The sequence below is a fragment of the Pseudopipra pipra genome, chromosome 2, assembly GCF_036250125.1.
Source record: "Pseudopipra pipra isolate bDixPip1 chromosome 2, bDixPip1.hap1, whole genome shotgun sequence".
Lineage (NCBI taxonomy): Eukaryota > Metazoa > Chordata > Aves > Passeriformes > Pipridae > Pseudopipra > Pseudopipra pipra.
Window position 1 is genome coordinate 91,808,948 of NC_087550.1, and position 19,072 is coordinate 91,828,019.

A 19,072-nucleotide genomic window follows, 5' to 3' on the forward strand; every position below is an offset into this window, starting at 1 on the left:
GTGTAAGAAATTATCTTCCTCATGTTACAGAAATGAAGCCCAGATTTCCCTCATATGTTGAGGAAAATTACTTAAACTGCATATGAAGAAGGTACATACTAATCTAAGATGGATATTTCTGTTGATAGAACAAGGGAGTCTGCAGTATTGAGTAAGCAGATTTAGTTTTGGTGTGCATGTTCTCAGATTTTGGATCAGTATTATTGCTTTTGGCTTCACAATATGTCTGGTACAATCAGTCCAGAATCCAAGTTTCCATTGCAAGTTCATACATTGACAGTGCTGGTAAGGCATTCACTTACTAAAAACATGATGTCAAATGCAACAGCTGAGGTATTAGTATCATCTTTTCCTATCTGTGTACAAGACCTTAATGGCAAATTTAAATTAATGTTCTTACTGTTATTTATCTTACTGGCACACAGCCCTCCATGCACTCCATCTCCATCTCTCCTCAGGAGTTTCACATCAAGAATCTGGGAGAGTCCTAGCACCACCATTTCAATGGGAAATGGTGGAGGTCTGAAAGATAACATTCCTCAGTACTTTTTTACTCTGTGTACTTATGATTTCACTATTATATGTTCAGCAGTCTTGGCCAGCTCAGGATATGCATTCACACACAATATTTTTTACTGTTCTGATTGTTTCCTTCTTCTCTTAGATCTTTTTTCACAAGGAAGAGAAGTATCAGCAGACAGAGATGGAGGAATAATTAATTCTAGAGTGATTTACTTGTCTGAGAAGACTTACTATATCACAAGGTGGTCCAGAGGGTGGCTTGAGGCATTTCAAAACCTGAAAAAAATGCATGAAGTCGGGATTCTTCGTTTCCTTCTGGAAACTGTGGCCAGAAAGCCAAATAGTGTTGTGTTAAATGTTCTGTACTCTTTTTTTCTTTTTTTTTTGCCTGGTATTTAACAAGGAATATTTTGGTAGTAGAACTGCAGCATAATTTTTTTGGCATTTTAGAGATGCCATGATTCATTCTAGGACTTTCTTTGCACTAGTCAGCATCCCATAGCTACTGTTTAGGAAAAATGAAAGCAATAAGGATCACTCAAAATAGTCTAGTTTAAAAGAAAAAAAAAAGGCAGTAAACCAGAGTTTCAGGATTTGACAAGGTCTCCTTCTCTGCCGTTCTCTGCCATGTTTGTTAACACCATTTGCTTCTGTAAAAGTAAGGTTAACCTTAACAAAACAGCGTGTCTCTTTGTAAAAAGTCTTTCACAGTGCAGTGGGAAGAAGTAAAATCTATATGGTGAGAGGCAGCTGATAGTCAAGATCTCTGTGTATCATGCTAACTGGTATGCAGTGTGCCTGCACATGGTTTTATATGTTTGGGCACATCCATGCCCTAAAGACTGTGGCTGATAAAGATAACTATCAGGAGTTCAAGCCACAAAAAATACTCCATTTGAAGATCAATACCCCCTCACTTCAAAGGCTAATGAAACTTTGCTCAGAATTTGGAGCTCCCCTGGTTTCAGTGAGCTTCTGTGTTCCAGTCTGAAGGAAGAAGCAGATGATGTTTTTTGCACTGCACAACTCAGTTGTGTGAAGTACAAAGGAGAGCGCATAGGTTACTACACTAGTCAGTGTAAGCCCTATACAACTTCTATGACAGACTTTCTTTTTGGAAACCTCACTTGGAATCCCCATGTCTAATGAGAGCAAAAAAGTATGAGCAGCAAATATCACAGATAGTTTCACTGAGTTTTTACTCTTGCATTACTTTTCACATCATGCCTTTCCCGAAAAAAAGGCACCATTTTTGAACATTGAAAACACAAGATTGGCTCCTTTGAGTGGAATGCATGCATGGATCATATACACTTTGCAAATGGTAGGTAGCTGTGTGTGTCTCTCTATATATGTATGTATATGTGCATGTTTATATTCACATATGTGGCACCAGAAGAGTCATCCTTGAGTACTCAGACATTAGGGAGGATGTTACTGCTGAGCAACATCTGAATGTTCACTCAGATGACAGGAAAGAGGAAAATGTAACCTTAGGGATTAGGCATTTCATTTCTACTCCAAAGACAAAAGGGGAGTATCAACTTATTTTGACCCCCTTTGTGTCAAGAGGCCTATCCATTTGCATTCTTAATGGTAAAATCATTTGTCGTCCTTTTCTCGTTAGAGCCACAAGATGAACTATGAGCCGTCAAGGTGGTCTTTTTGGTTCATCTCTTACTTCAGATTCCAGGTTGGAACTTTTTTGGTCACTGCTAGGGCCAGGGTTTACTCTGTAATCATTTTGATTCTCAGTTAGAGAGATCTTACCATATTCCACAGAAATAATCAGTCTAGTAAATCTCATAAAGCAAGTTTGAAGCTCATTTAAAACTGTAAATAAAAATGCACCTGAGGTCCACAGCTTCATGAAAAATCTGTCTGAGTTGACATCTTTTCTGTACAAGAGTAGGTAACACCAGTGTACCTGTCCAGCTAGGCCATAGGAGCACAGTGGTCTTAACACCACAGGAATTCTGTGAAGAAATAGTTAAGACTTTCGGTACCCTTGGGAAGCTACTTTGTATGTGTTTCTTGAAACTTAGTTGCATCACCATAGCCTACAACATCCAGAGACCACAAGTATACAATACTGTCACATTATTTCTTGGATGGATTCACCTTATATGTATTTATCAAACTGGAATCTCAAATTGTATACATGTCACCAGACTACATTATGGTTTAGGTATCAAAACTTGGATAGCGTTCCAGCTGTTGGTGTACTGGAACTGGTATTTCCCAGACATCTGTGACTTTTCATGCCATTGTATAGATCTGAAGTGTAGTGCCAGCCAAAAATAATCTCACCATTTTGTCCCAGTGTGGTGGGTTGACCTTGGTTGACCAAGCTGTTCTATCACTCCCCTCCTCAGCAGGACAGGGGAGAAAGTAAGATGGAAAAAAAAAATCATGGGTCAAGATAAAATTAGTTTAATAAAGCAAAAGCAAAGTCCATACATGGAAGCAAAGGAAATCAAAAGATTTTATTCTCTGCTTCCCATCAGCAGGTGGTGTCCAGCCACTTCCTGGGAAGTGAGACTTCAGCATGCATAGAGGTTGGTCTGGAAGGCAACGTCATGAATAACGAATGCCTCCTTCCCTTCCAGTTCACCCTTCCCTCTTCTCCTTACCCTTAGCTTTTATTGTTGAGCAGATATCATGTGGTATGGGAGTCAGTTTGAGTCAGCTATCCTGGCTGTATCCCCTCCCCTCCCAAGATCTTGCCCAACCCCAGCCTACTGGTGAGGGAGAGTGTTGGAGAGACAGTGCTGATGCTGTGCCAGCATTGCCTAGCGGTAGCCAAGCACTGGTGTGTTACCAGCACCCTTCTAGCCACCAATACAAAGCACAGCACTTTGAGGGCTGCTGTGGGGAAAATTAACTCTGTCTCAGCCAGACCCAGTAACACCCAATCATTAATGGTTTTGAAACTTAAGCAGTGTGTCAGAGATACAGAATATATACATATATATGTGTGTGCCAATCTTGTTTGCCTCACCTCTTTTACAAAGACGTTAAAGCCTAAGGCAGAGGTAAAATATTATACTGATCACTTTTCTTCTAATATACAAAAACATTCAAAGCTGGAACAAAGGCTGACTTTTGAATGTCAGGGGTGAAAAAAGTTGAGGTTAGTTTTGGCCAGCTCTTCAGGGCATAACAGTGAGAGTCTGCTAAAGATATTATGCAGTAATTTCAGACAGTTTACTTTGTGTCAGGAGAACTTCAGTTTCAGTTTACTTTCATGCTCTAATAGTGTTGGGATTTTTTCATATTCCAGTACTTCTGTGGATTCTGTTCACTACTTTTACTGTTAGTGGACTTGAGGACAGAAACTTTGCAACTGAGTCCTTACATAACCATTTGCATTCTGTTAGCAAATTGCTTCATTTAGCCTATGCTAGGAACTTAATAAGTAGCTGAAATGGAGTTGTGGATAATTGTTAGGATAAACAATATAATGTTAAATAATTTATGTTGTATTTCATGTTCTTTGCATGATGGAGAAATTATTTTTCTTCAGATGAACTCAGTGGCCTAAGTTGAAGTCTATTTGGTTTAGTCAGCTATCTTCAGTGGAATAGGTTGCTTCTGAATTTCACAGTTGTGAGTTAACAGCTTGTTGTGAACCTGACAGTAGAAAATCAACTCCACAAAGTTATTTTATCCCTTTTCTTACTACGTTCTGTTAATATTTTTGTCTAAAAACGTCCATAAGGGTGCATAAATTGATACATTTCAACCTGTTCAATCTTCTCTTTTAAGTGTACTTTCTGATAGCAGATACATGAGAACACAGAACCAAAGCAGCACTGTAGCTACCATGTTTGGCTTTTAGTCCCATCTCTAAGCTCTGAACCCTTCTGAAGATAGAACTAAGAACAAAATCTTCTCTGATAGCATTGTAATGGAAAGTAGATTTAATGTCTTGATAAATTCTGAATGTGCTTGATGATAGATTTCTACAAGTGCAGTGCTCTGACTGCCTTTGGAGCAAAATGTATTAACTGCTTCATGCTGATGTTTCAGTTTAGTCAAGTGGCATATAATGTATTTATTGCTTAACATAGCTCTTACCATTTCTCATTTAAATTACTATTAATGTTTAATAATTGAAGTAATAGTTACTTTTAGTTATTAAAATTGTTATACTATGAACCAGTGACTTCTAGGGCACCTTCATACCCCAGAGTTCCCTCCCTAAGACTACAAATTTCTTAGTAGATCTTGTTTCTAGGTCAGTGGGTGCAACACACTTGAACAGTGGGTTCAAGAGAGTTCCTGTATGTCAGACATGAAACACTTTCTGGAAACCATCTAGTAATAAGTAACATGACCTCATCAAGAAAATTTGTTCTATAGGTGTTGAAGAACGTCACATCATTAGTATTAAATCACCCTGTAGTTGAATACTTGTCATATACAATTTTGTCCAATACTGTTCTTCCTGTCTTCTCCCTTCTCAACCAGCTTACTATGGTTTTTTTACTTATGAATCAATTAAAAGGGTTTCAAAAGATGTAGTGAGTTTGTTAATTGTAGTCTGATTCATGCTTGATTTAAATCTGCTGTTAGCAGAGAGCTGCCTGCCTCAGTTTCACCCTTTGCACTTTTATACAAAGACATTATATGTCTTAAATTTTTCCTGCAGTGATAACTGACTTCTGTCATGTAGATTAATAAGTTCCCCTTTCTCAACCTTAAGTTCATTCAATGAAATCAAAACTTACCTGCTCATTGGACATTAAAAAATGCTGGCCTTTGCTTTAAATAAAACTTACATTTTCTTTGTCTTCAAGCCTATTTCTGTTTTGCAGAGAGTATATTTTGCATTAGTGTGTGCTTATTCACAAATTGAGATAAGTGCATATTCAAAAAAAGTCATCTCAGAATTATTCTGTCTTGTGTTTACTGTAAGTTAAGTCACATTGTGGTTGGGCTTAACTGTGATTTCTTAACCATATTAACATCACTGAAGATTTTTAGTAACTTCAAAAGTGGGCTGTATTTACACATGCACTGAGCCTTACTTCTAATTTCATTTTTTTTTTTTTTAAGAAAATATTATGGTCATGGATAACCAAGTCTGTGTCCAGATGTATTCATCTCATAAGTTAATCAAGCCAGTGAAGATAAAAAGATTGTCTCCATAGTAAGAAGCTGTGCTTATTTACATGTAAACTGAATATTTTTACATGGACTACCTGTGTGGACACTCTCTCTTTTCCTTTGTATTGGAATGCTTCCATAACTGATGCACTGTGCACTGTTCTACAGGTACTTCTAAAATGTCAGTGGTCAGAATCTGTCAAGGAAACTCAAATCTGCCCCTTTATGGTTTTTCTTGAGTCTTAGCATTTTGAGACTTTACAGACTACAAGCAGTAGTAAAGCATGGAGTAAAAAATGCCTGTATGCTTAAACAGATTAAAATTTAACTTTTTCCATCATATTATCTTTACTGGTAACTGGTAACTTTGCAGGATTGTAACTTTTCAAGTGAGCTTATTCTGCAGCACTGAAAGGGTAAAATTGTCAAGTTTGTGAATACCAAACTAAGGTAGGATTCCCCCTCACCTTTGTGAAAGGCAGATGTGACAGTTCTCCTGAGGAATTGTTTGAAGCTATAGTGAAAGAAATGATTTACAGCTTATGTGGGATGAACATCGAAATACAAACCATTTAAAAGGAAATCCTTCCTCTGTTATCCTATAATTTTTATTCATTTTTCTAAAAACAGTGAATAATTATGTTAGATTAATAGATATTTTAGTTTAATATTTTAACCACAATAAGTATCTCTAACTCTGTTAAATGCAGTCTAGATAATGTTAGAACCAACCTGTATATGTTGAAAGCAAGCAAGTACACCAAAATTCTGTACATATTTTTGTTAATTAATTGCAAGCTTAGTTTAAATATTTTGATTTTGATGAAATTAATTTAGTATGAAGGATCAGAAGCCTTCTGTCTAATAACAAATAATGTCTGTCATTATTTTCTCCTTGTTCTAGTAACAGTCATGTAATGCTTAACCATTCTGAATTTTAGACCTCTGTGTCATTCACTCCAAAGTAAGAAATAGAAGGGGCCATTAAATATAAAGTTATGTAGAGCCAAGTAGCCACTTCAGAAGTAAACCTTCACTGTTCATTTAGGGCACTGCTGTAGTTCATAAGCAGCATGCAATTTTGAAGGGAGATGTGAATGCTAAGTTTTTTTAAGTATTTCATGTAAAAAAGAGTTGTTTATGTCAGTATGTGGATATACACATCCCTTTTCCAGTTAATTTAAGTTGTGAAATCTTTAGAACACTAAAGTTTATTCAAGTAGGATCTCATTTGCTCTTATTTACTAAACTTGCATTTCATTAATAAACAGTTTATCGCTTTCCATAAAATGGTTTAATTTAAAACTACGTATGATTTAATTAGGAAAAAATATTTTTATACACATTATATTTTGTATTTGACTAGCTAACATGTGTACTGTACTTTTTAGCCAGCTGTTTTTAGAGCAATGTCATAATTCAAATTTCATAAAGAAGGGCTGTTTTGTGAAGTCAATAGTAAAAAATTTTGCAGTTTGTGTAACATCTGCGCATTCTCAAGGTTCAGATTTTATTTACCTGCTCACTTGCAATCTGATGTTAACAGAATTACAGGTCATGCCAGGTAATGTTTGTTTATGTAAAGGCTTCCTTATTTGCATTTGAGATTGTGTTTGAAATACTGTGCTTCGTTCTGAGCTAGTTATTACAGGAGCTAAGATATGGGAGTAGGGGAAACAAGGCAGTCAAGCTCTGACAGAAAAAGTGTTGGAATAAAACTCCTTTAGATGTTCTCTGTAAGAGAAGTTACAATTCCTTTTGTGATTCTGGTAGTTCATTAGGCCTTTTATTGAACAAAGTAACCCATAATAGTTTATATCTTCGATTTGAAATGCTGTCTAGATTATTTGTAAAATGGTTTTTTTTCTCTCAGACCTCATTAGAATCAGTCTTTAATGGTTAGACCATGTTGATTGCTAATAGACATACTGAATTCAATCAGCACACCAAAAGTTTTCATCCTCTGATGTTTCTAATCAATGATTTTCCAAGAAAAATGTTTGTTTTTTCTTAATGTATCATCTTTATGCTTCTGCTATTCTAGTAAGTAAGATAATTCTGTTTTCCATGTATTTTATACCTGTTGCATTCTAAGTTGGCAGTTCCAGCATAGGATTTCATTAGACTATTCCTATCTTCACACCATAGTCATTAACTAATACACCAAATAATACACAATTGCAAAAATCAGTATTTAAAACTGAAGTTCATTTTTAGCCAATTCCTTACACTATATGGCCTAGAATGACCTTCCAGTCATTCTTCTAACCCCCATCTTCTCCAGTATAATATTATGTGTTGCTTTATCAAATGATATTGAAATCTAGATGAATTATAATTGCTGTAGCATTTTTTTACTAGAAAAGTATGTGACTATTCTGCATCAACATACCTATAGTTGCTATACACATACTTACAGATAAACCTATAGTACATTTTATTTCCTTTTTTATTTGTCTGCTTTAGCTCCTGAAAATATCTTTACTTTATTATGGAAGGGCACATATGTTCAGTTTGCCATTTTTTTAGTCCAAATCCAACATATATATTGCATTGACTGTTCTCTCTTCACGAAGTGCTGCTTCCTGACTTGTTTTTTACCAGACACCAAACAGTGCCCACATCCACTCCATGAGTGGCCAGTTTCTTCAGCAGAATGCTGTGGGAAACAGTGTCAAAGGCTTTACTAAAGTCCAGGTAACAACATCCACAGTCTTTCCCTCATCCACCAAGTAGGGCACTTTGTCATAGATGGAGATCAGGTTGGTCAAGCTGGACCTGCTTTTCTAAAATCCATGCTGGCTGGGCCTGCTGTGTGATGGCACTCAAGATGATCTGCTCCATGACCTTCCCTGGCACCAGAGTCAGGCTGATCAGCCTGGATCCTCCTTCTGGCCCTTCTTGTAGATGGATGCCACATTTCCCAACCTCTAGTCAATCAGGACCTCACTACTTAGCCAGGACTGCTGGTAAATGATGGAAAGTGGCTTGGTGAGCACTTACCCCAGCTCCCTCAGTACCCTTGAGTGGATCTCCTCTGACCCCGTAAACTTGTGTGTGTCTAAGTGGAAGAGAACTGGTCTTGCTATGAGACAGTAAAGGCATTAAGGCAGCTCAGCCTTTTCCTCATCCCTTGTCACTGTGTTTTCGTCCCACATCCAGTAAAAGATGGAAAAATTCCTTAGCCCTCCTTTTGTTACTAATGTATCCATAGAAACATTTTTATTGTCTATTACAGCAATAGCCAGACTAAGTTCTATTTGGGCTTTAGCCCTTCTAGTTTTCCCCCTGCAGAACTTCAGAACTTGTAGTCCTCCTGAGGTGTCTGCCCCTTCTTCCAAAGGCCATAAACTCTTTTTTTTTTCCTGAGTTCCAACCAAACCTCTTTGTTTAGCCAGGCTGGTCTGCTTCCCCACCAACTTGTCCTTTGGCACGTTGGGACAGCCTGTCGTGTGCCTTTAAAATTTCCTTCTTGAAGAATGTCCAGCCCTCCTGGCTGGACTCCTTTGCCCCTCAGTACTGCCTCTCAAGGGACTCTCTCAACCAGTCTCCTAAAAGGTGAAAGTCTGCCCCTCTGGAAGTCCCAGTTAGTAGTTCTGCTGGCCCCCTTCCTTACCTGTCCAAGAAACAAAAACTTATCATTTTGTCATCTTTGTGCCCAAGATGGCCTCCAACAACCACATCACCCATGAGTCCTTCTGTTTTCATGAACAGCAGGTCCAATGGGACGTCTTCCCTGGTTGTCTCCTTCAACAAGCTGTGTCAGGAAGCTATTATCTTCCACAATCCAGAAATATCCTGGACTGTTTCCCATCTGCTGTATTGTATTTCCAGCAGATATCTGGTAAATTGAAGTCTCCCATAAGAACGATTAGCAATTATGAGATGTCTCGCAGATTCTTATAGACTGTTTTGTCTGCTTTTTCATCCTGGTTGGGTGGTCTATAACAGACTCCAAACAGAATATCTGCCTTGGCCTTTCCTCTGATTCTTAACCACAGACACTCCACCCTGTCATCACCATCATCATCTAGACAGTCAAAACACTCCCTAACATATGGGGCTACCCCACCACCTCTCCTTCCCTGTCTGTCCCTTCTGAACAGTTTACATCCATCCAGCACTCCAGTTGTGTGAGTCATCCAGTATGTCTCTGTGATGGCAACTATGTCATGGTTTTCCTGCTGTGCAATGGCTTCCAGCTCCTCCTCTGTGTTGCCCACGCTGCATGCATTGGTGTAGATGCACTTCAGATATACTATTGATCTTGTCACCATTTTTTGACGAGAAGCCCTAATTTTGCAGACCTCCAGACCAGAGGACCTCACATGGTTCCTCAAACATTGGCGTGCTGCCCCAAGTCATATATTTAGTGGACCTGGTTAGTGAGATGACCCCACTACCGCTTTTTTGTTCTATTTTTACTTAAATATCTGGGAAAACTTTTTTTTTCTCAAGAAACATAACTTTTTCTGACTTAACTTGACTTTTCATACTATTCTTTTTATAGTTTTTGACCTCCAAGGCATAGCTTTCTTTTCTGACCTTTTTTCTTTTCTTTATAGGCTTCTTTTCATTCCAAGCATCTCTTGTGGCATAAATATTGCTGCTAATTTTTTAACCTTTTCTATTACAATTTTTTTTCTGGATATAACCTCCAGTTGCCATTTGAGAATGATATTGGTCTCTTATACATCCTGTCTCATGTCTGTGTGAAGGTCTTCACAGCCTAGAAAACTGAGGAGCAAGTCAGATCATGCTGAGATCAACACATACTGGGTGACCAGCTGAAGTTGTTGCTTGGGCTCTGTTAACTCAGTGTCACCTATGTGAGCACCTACACTGTGCTTTAAGCACTGACACTTAACAGTCCTGGCTACTGATTACAGGAGAAAATGGTAAATTCAGCAAATGGTTCAAATCTTACAGGTGACTGTCCTATGGACAGTTGGATATAAGCAAGTGATATTGCTGTTTCCTTTGAAGTGTTCCTACTGTGGTGCATAGTTAACTTTTGTGTTAGTTAACTTTTCCACACTAGTAGACAGTGCTCCATCATTCACTTGCATTGCTGTCATGTGGTCCCCTTTCTCCCAGCAGATCCTCACACAATTAGAAGTGTTACAAAACTGTAATCATTAATTTCTTAAAACATGAACTTAGAGTTGTCATTTTAATTTTCTGAAGTGTCATAGCTTTATGTATGAAACAATTTTCTGGATAACTATAGCTGGTGAGATTTTGTGCTGTGAGTGACTGATTACTTTGAGGGTAAATTTCAGATGAATTCTGTCAACAGTGATAAATTGCTCATTGTTCATTGCAGTCTACCAGTCAAGCTAAGTTAATACAACTACAACATCCTGCAATTTTTTTAAGCATACCAGTGGACACTTTTGTAGGTATTTTAAATTGTGACAAAGTCCTGCCAGGATGAATTCCAATTTAGTTTTTCTAAAATAGTGAAATAAAAGCAAAATCAATGCAGATCTAAGCCACCAAAATATTTTAAAAGGTGAAGCTTATATTCTTTTAGTAATCAGCTAGAGTTGCATTTAAATTATATGTTTTGTTCATTTTCTGATTACTGAGAATATATTCTACAAAAATTTACCTGAAGTGAGTATACAAGCAGTGTACAGAAAGTACATTTAAACATCTGCTTTTATCAGTTTGCTTTCATTTGATTGAACTTTATGAACTTCTAGAAATTATTTCTACTTTGGCCCTTCTGTTTTATGGGAAAAATCCTCTATCTTAAAAGTAATGCTGTCTTTTACATTTATTTGTAAACTTCACAGTCAAAACCATTCTTAGAGGATGTGTATGTGTATGTGTGTTTGTATATATATATATAATTTTTTTTTAATGTAATATACTTAAGGAACCAGTAAGAGCAAGGCAGCAAAGAAATGTCCAGATCAGGAGAATATGGTATTTGTTTACCCTGCAGAAAAGGAATTGAAAGCATTTTATAGCTATTTAAGGATATTTATAGGAATAAATTGTAGGATTGCCTTGTTCATCGAAGCAGTCTTTGTTACCTTCAGATCTCATGAATCAGAGTTCAACAGAGTCAGAAGTCATGTTAAATGAGAGTTTTATAAAACCATTTGTTGTTTTAACAGTCAATAGAAAGAAGATAAACCCTCCTTCTCAATTTACTTCTTGGATGTCAATATTCTCACGTTTACTTATACTTTTCTTACTTTCTGATAGGCATCTTTGCTAAGTAAGAGATACTTAGTTTCAAGTTTTTGTTGTTAAAACAGACTTCAGCAGTGGTGCAATGCAAGTTGATAGGACCATTTCTGTTTCTTGGGAATAGGCAGTCATTTGTGGGAACTTTAGCAAATTTTAGAAGAATTTCTATAAAACTGTAGTTCTATAGAATTTCTATAAAGTTATGGACTACGTAATTTGTAGTCCTAGATTTTTCTTGCTTTAGAGAAGGTTATCTCTTTTTGCTATCTGTATAGAAATTTTACTTCAAACAATCTTTAAGTGATAGAAATATTTTGTCAGGAAGTACTTTTGAGGTGGTGGATTGTGTTCATTGTGGTTTACTTACTTGCTGTTTCTATTCATGTTTTTTTCACCTCTTCTCATGGATTTTAACAACTTAGACTCCCTAGGGATTTACACCATCATACTAGAAGTGAATCCTGGGTTAAATTATTTTTCCAGGTTTAAGACACTGCTGTATGTACTTAATAACCTCAAAGTTCTGTCACAGAGAGCAGTAGCTCAGTAAAGAGCACTGAATCTTGAGTGTCAGTCGTGTGTCACTGAATGTAGCACATATGGTGAACTCGTCTAAGGATTTTCTGTTTGCTGTAAGTGACAGATAGCCATGAGGGTTTTTATATGACAGTGTCTGAAAAATAATACCTTCTACAGTGAAACTACAGAAATAGTAAAGGAAATATTAAAAGTGGTATGCCTTGAAGACCATAAGGTAAAATAAAACAAGAAATAGAATCTTTACTTATCTTTTTTTTCCAGTATATTTTTTACTGATTAGTGCTTATTTTTATTCTTTACTTTCATTCGGGTTTTATGTTTATTGCTATTACAATTTTGAGACTGAAAATTGTAACTGGAAAAAGTACTAAAAGTGAGAGAACAGTATACATAAAACCATAGGTGGATTGAACATGGTAGAAAGAATGCAAGAAACATGGGAGTAGATGTAAACATAAAACCAGATTAATTCATAATGATTTATTGCCTCAGTAATGTATATCTCTTTGAATAATTAAGGTTTTTTGTTGCTTTGGGTAGAGAACAGAGGAAACTTCAGCTATGGAAACCACAAAACATCTGCCTGCCTTTTCCAAACTTCATAATGCATCAGTTGTCATCTTGCTTTTTATTGCTGCAAGGTTGTCCTCTTGCTTCCAAACTCTGTTAATATCCTGCATCTGTATGGTTTCCATCCACACATCCTATTATTCTGTTGAATCCAGCATTTTAAATCAGTTTACCAAAAGCACCTCTATTGAAAAGAGGGGAAAGATTACACATGGCCATAGTTTCCCTGATCTATGCTAAAGGCATTTGATGTTTCTCAGTCTCTTGATCTGAGGGTATAAAGCAGCAAAAGCCCACGTTTCATGAGTTCACTGTATCAAGGAGGTGGCACTTGGTCATTTGTTGGAATAGGAATTGCTGGATCCTTATTGAATATTCAGTATAAATGCTCAGCTATGAGAAAATTAGTTGTTTGGGCTTTCAGGCTGACTTTAAATGCCAAGTCAACTTCTTTTTTAAGCCCTGCTCCGAATAGTTTTCTGTAGCATTTCTTCTGATGTTGTATCAGTAAAATTTCTGAAATAAATTAAAACCTTGAATTCACTCCAAGGCTACTTGTTATATTTAATAAGTTGTATGTCCTTGGACAAGGAGAAGGAAAATTTTGACCGAAGCATGCATCCAGTCCTTTTTGTACTGATAAAAGCATCTTGACATCCTATTTTTAAATTACAGTATTCAGCGTATGTGCAGAGAATTTTTTTAATGTCTTCTTTATTGATTTATGCTATAATTTGCATATTGCAGTTTCTTTTTAAGTGGAACACACTAAATATTTTAACATTATGTGAACATAAAAGTATTTTCCTCATATGTGTATTCTACTAATGCAAATACCCTATGCTATATGAAAGACTATTAATTTTAAGGAAAAACAAATTGTCTATGTTTTTGCTATAAATTAGCCTGTAATATCAGAACCAAGAATGAGATAATGAGGGAACAGGTTTATTTTATTCTGAAGTGATTAGATATTGGAAAATAGGGTACAGGGAAATGTTATACAGTGTGACATAAAATCTCATCCACTATTTTAAGGGAGTTTTGTTGGTATTTAATTGTTCTCCAGCACTTACTTTTGCCTCTCAATTATTATGTTGCCTGTCTTGAAACAGAGTATAGGAACAATATTTTGATAATGAAAGGCTGTCAGGTCTCACACAATCTCTTACATGTGCTATCCCTGTCCATGTGATTTGCAGCAGCTTAAAATATTCTTTCTGAGTGTCCTGGTTCCAGTCAGGACAAGGTCAATTTTTGTAGCAGCCAGGAGGGGTCATGGCCAGGACCCAGAGGTTATTCTGTACCACCTCACCTCATAGGTGGGGGTGGGGAAGGGAGAAGGGGTTCCTTCTGACTGAGGGGTTCCTTCTGACTGGGAGGAGCGGTGGGTAACGCTGGCTCCGAGCCAGAGGGAGCGGTTGGGGTGTCGTGGCTGTGATTGGGTTGAGTTGAGCTCCACAGTGAGTATTTTTTGCATGTGAATCATTCTCTTTCTTCTGTACACTTCTGTTATTAGTATTGTTGCTGTTAACTGTTTGTTTTCTTATCTCATTGCTGTTTCCATTAAATTGTTCTTATCTCAATGGGAGCACAGTTTGGAGAGTCTCAGTGGAAGCACCAAGCTGGGGAGCACCATTCCTAAACCATGACACTGAGTCTTTTTGCGTGGCTTAATGTTCCACTCATGTCATCAAAAGGAAAGAATCATGATAAATGAGCATTGAATAAACATGTCCAATATAAGAATTTTTATTTGAGTTTTAAATTGTTCTGTTTCCTGTTTTCCATTGTTCTCAAGGGAATGGATGTTGTTTTAGTACAAGGATCTGTAGTGTCAGAACTCTTAGGAACTTGCATTTTTTCAGTTTCTAGTTTTACCTGACTTTTGTATCACATGCGCAGCATAAACTGAATTATTTTATTGTTCTAGTAATTGCACAACATGAAGCATTTAAAACCTTCTAAAGGTTCTCAGTAGCTGTTGTACTTTTCCCTGCACTGAACTCTGTGATACAGTTTTTAAATTATTTCCTTTTACAGATACCTTACAGCCTTTCCTGGAAGCGTGCAGTAATGAATCCTTCTTCCAGACTTGTTCTGTATTGCTTCGAAGTTCTAAGCTGGATGTTCCAGTTTTGGAAAAGCTCTGTGTTATACTGCAAAAACTCTCCAGAATAAAGTAATTCTTTATTACCATTCTTCTGTTAGTTATTGTTAGATCAGTAAACTTGGGGACTTGGACTCTCTGACATTCAGTTTTACTTGGATACTTGGTAGTAATCTTTGAAAATTTAGTCGCATCTGTGCTTTGCATTCTAGTGTCATCAGTTTTCATTTCCTTCAAAAACGAAATTTGAAGTTTTGAGCCATTTAAGCCCTTTTGGAAATGTTAATCTTTTAAAAATATGTTCCCATTGCTTACTGATTATTGATTTATTATAACAGAGGTCATCAAATCAGTGGTAATATGCTGCTGATCTCCATTCGTGCATTGCTTAATGTTGAGTTGTTTCATTTATGAAAGTCAGTATCTAAATTGAGTAGTTTTTTACAATAGACTTAAAGCTGTTGACAGAACTGAGATTTTCGTTTTTATAAGGAATAAAATTGAACTCTAGGAAAGAAAAGGTCTCCTATAAAGCAATCTAATATAAATCATAACTGACATTAGAAATACAGTAAAAGCAAAATTGGCTCAGAAATCCTAATTATTTTAAATTTTTTATTTATTGTCTCTGTAATCTTATTTCACATGAGTGAAAAACCCTGTTACAGTCTTTCCTTGAGCTTTCATTATACTACATCTACATACCACTACATACCAAAATGATAATTTCTGGTAATTTTTGCCAAGATTTTGCTTACAATACATTGATAACCTCCTGCTTAGAAATACTGTATGCAACATAGAAGAATTATATGAAACTCCCAATATAGTGCACATTTTTCTTCATTAAAAATTTATTTTCTATAGCATCTTTAATGTTTAAATGAAACCTCTCAATTTTCAATTGACAATTATTTTATTTCAAATCTTTTGCAGAAGCAATAAGAAGATGTTTCAATTGTTTGCTCTTCACCAAATGATTCAAGAGTTGCATAGGACTACAAATCCAGATCACACCTTCCTCTTTATAAACCTCAATTCAATTCTGCTGAATTTGGAATTGTTGAGGGGTAACTCTCCTGCCTCTAGTCTAAGCACAAGTCACTAGCACTATCTTTCAATCTAATAATTATTCTATTTAATTTATACAACTGCTTATGTTACTTGAAATTCGACTTTTTTTTACTGATTTTTATAAATAAATTAAGCAGAATCTCAGGATTGTATAATTGACTGTGGATTGTGTGGATTCTCATTGATAAAAGAGATTCTCATTCATAAAAAGGAAAATGAAAAATTGTGTAATATGCTATGTGGCTTTCTTCAATAGTTTTTAACAAAGTGAAATAATGCTGCTGTTCTGAGTAACTCATGCAATCTAAGGAATTGGATCCTTTGAATAAGCAGATCAGAAATACCAGCCTTTCCTTACAGGTGTGAGTCTTAGTTACCTTTGAACTCTTCAGAAAATTATATAAATTTTAGGGTTGATAAATAATAGACAGGTATCTTATCAAATTACCTTTTGAGATAATTACAGTTTTAATGATTAAAACCAGATTTTGATTTAACATAACTAGATGTATTGAATGAGAAATTTTGTTGGTTTCATTTCAGAATATCTTAGTGTTTGTATGATCATTTCCTGTATTTAAGTGACATTTAGTATTTTATCCTACTTTGTACAAATTTCTAGTGCAACTTTGGATTGCAATGTCTCTGCAAATGTAAGTAAAAGCATTTCTTAAAATGCCTGGCAATAGTAATCCCTAATGTAAAATTACTGTATTTTATTGTTTCTGCTATGTTTTGTATTAATTTGCAATACAATCCTTTTGTCTGCCACAGATCAGTCTTCAGAAGTTCTTATACTTTTTAAAAATACTTCTAAAAATTCAAATTAGTCTTCCATTTCTGATTTGTACTGTAATTACTGAAACTCTTTATTTGTGAAATTCAAAATGCAGTTAAATCTTAAAGATCTGCTGTATTTCAGTCTTTGATTAACACTGACGTCAGTATAGAACTGCAGAGGTTTATTTCTCCTTTTCGTACTTTTTTTTGTATTTTTTTTGCCAGAAGTCGTTGAACTGCTTTTGAAGTTTAATTCTAACTGCAAATATTTTTCTAGCAATTTGACTTAATACTTCTGACAAGCTTTTCTATGAAAGGAGTCTACACTAGATTTGGCACCAAGTATGTCCAGAAGAGAGAGCAAGCAGTGTGTACTCTTTGGGCAGGAAACCCATTCTAGGTAATTTTTAAATAACACTAATCATAGCTAAAAACATTTGCTGACAATCAGGTATGTTTTGAACTAAGTATTTCTTCATCAGTAGTTTCGGTCTTCTGTCAAATTAACCAGCCAGTGCAAAAGCTTGCACTGTGGCTGGAGTACGTTTGGCTGGAGACAAAATCCTCTTATTTAGGAAGAGTGTTCCCAGTGCTCATGTAATTCTCCATCTAGTACCATTTAAAAATAGTACAAAATTAGTAACCAATAAAACCTGTAGAAAGTTGTTAGCTTTCTTACATCCACAAGAATGTTGATTGTGCTCTTAATTTTCAGCCTTCATTGCTGTTGTTTGTTAATCTCCTAGTCTTCCTTGTGATCCCAGTTTAACACAAGGTGGTTGTCTAATGATGGCAAAGGCAGTGCAGTACAAAGAGATACAGAGTATGGTGTAGCTTTTAGTATTGGCCCCTTGTGATTTATGTGCGAGTTTATATTACAGTCTGGAAAGTTAAATCACAGTTGATTTCAAATTTGTATGGTCTGAATGTTAGGTTTCTGGTTAAAATGCAAAAAAAGAAAAAGGTTTGTTTTAATCTGTTAAATATTAATGCAATTAAATTGCTGACCCAAGGGTGAGACTGATGTTAGATGGGGCATTCAGCAATCTGGTCGAGTGGGAGCTGTCCTTGCCCACAGCAGGTGGATTGGAACTAGATGATCTTTAAGGTCCCTTCCAATCCAAACCATTCTGTGACTGTGATTCTATAGTAAAGTTTCAAAATATGCATGTGATTTTTGGCTCTGTAATAATTCTTAGGTAAACAACTAATATCACAGATACACTCTGGTAGACGTATATGGAGGCTGGACTTCTGAATGGTAGAAGTGAATTTTTGTGAAACCAGTTGTTAACAGACAATTTATAGTAGTTAGTACATTGTCATAAACTTTGCAGTGAAGATCTTTAAAGAATATAAACTATGCCATGATTTTTTTCTCAAATTTGTTACTAATCAATCCTCTTAATGCAGAAATGTTTATGAAGCCTCCTAATATCTAGAAAGCTAAAACAATGATGAATTTGGAATTGGTTTTATTTACCATCAGATTTCCAGTTTGCATTGCATTGCATCTTCAAACGTGCATGGCTTTATAGGACATGCAGCCTATAAATACAAGTGAAAAATTTGTCTTGCAACTTCAAGGAAAGTAAAATGCCAGTCTATCAAAAATGGATCAAATGATCAAAAATAATAAATAGAAATGGAGATTTCATATTTATTCTGTTTCAATTTGTAACTGATTATATAGAGTAATGAAGCTAACTAATAAAGTTGTCTGCACTAGAAGCACAGATAACCTAGCTGGCCTTTGTCATTAACAGGCAGAGGTAGGTACTAGGATAATATTATACCTAACCCACCGGTATTTCTGCTTCTATTTGGTGTGTCAAATTTTGTAAACACCTGCTTGTTGAACTGCCTTGAACATCAGTCTTGTGAGCCAGCCCACCCCAGGTGCCCACACCAGTCCCTGTTGTGCCCTTGCTCAAGCATCCCCATCCTGTTGGCCCTTGGCTGACCTTGGCAGTCTCTATAGGGAATGGGAACAGAGGAAGTCAGTTGAATTCTCTGCTGTCTTTTGTGGATTTGGTTTGGGTTGGGTTTTGGAAAGGAAAGATTTCTCTCAAATTGGCCACATTTTGGGCCTGTCTTTGTATTGTCTTGCCTTTGCAGATGGAATCTAGAATTTTCTGGGGTTTTCTTCTGCTTTTGTAG

At 36.2% G+C, this 19,072-nt stretch overlaps 1 protein-coding gene across 2 annotated transcripts in view; it reads left to right on the top strand.

Annotated features, from left to right (window-relative positions):
- The window catches only part of CCDC138 (coiled-coil domain containing 138), a 37,511-nt gene extending 20,624 nt beyond the window's left edge, over positions 1-16,887 (top strand). For both annotated transcript variants that reach the window (XM_064646409.1, XM_064646406.1), the window contains exons 14-15: positions 14,992-15,130; positions 15,995-16,887. In XM_064646409.1, coding sequence (XP_064502479.1) covers positions 14,992-15,130; positions 15,995-16,166 — 311 coding nt within the window. In that variant the 3' untranslated portion in view covers positions 16,167-16,887. The remainder of the gene's footprint in view (positions 1-14,991; positions 15,131-15,994) is intronic.
- Positions 16,888-19,072: the final 2,185 nt, after the last annotated feature.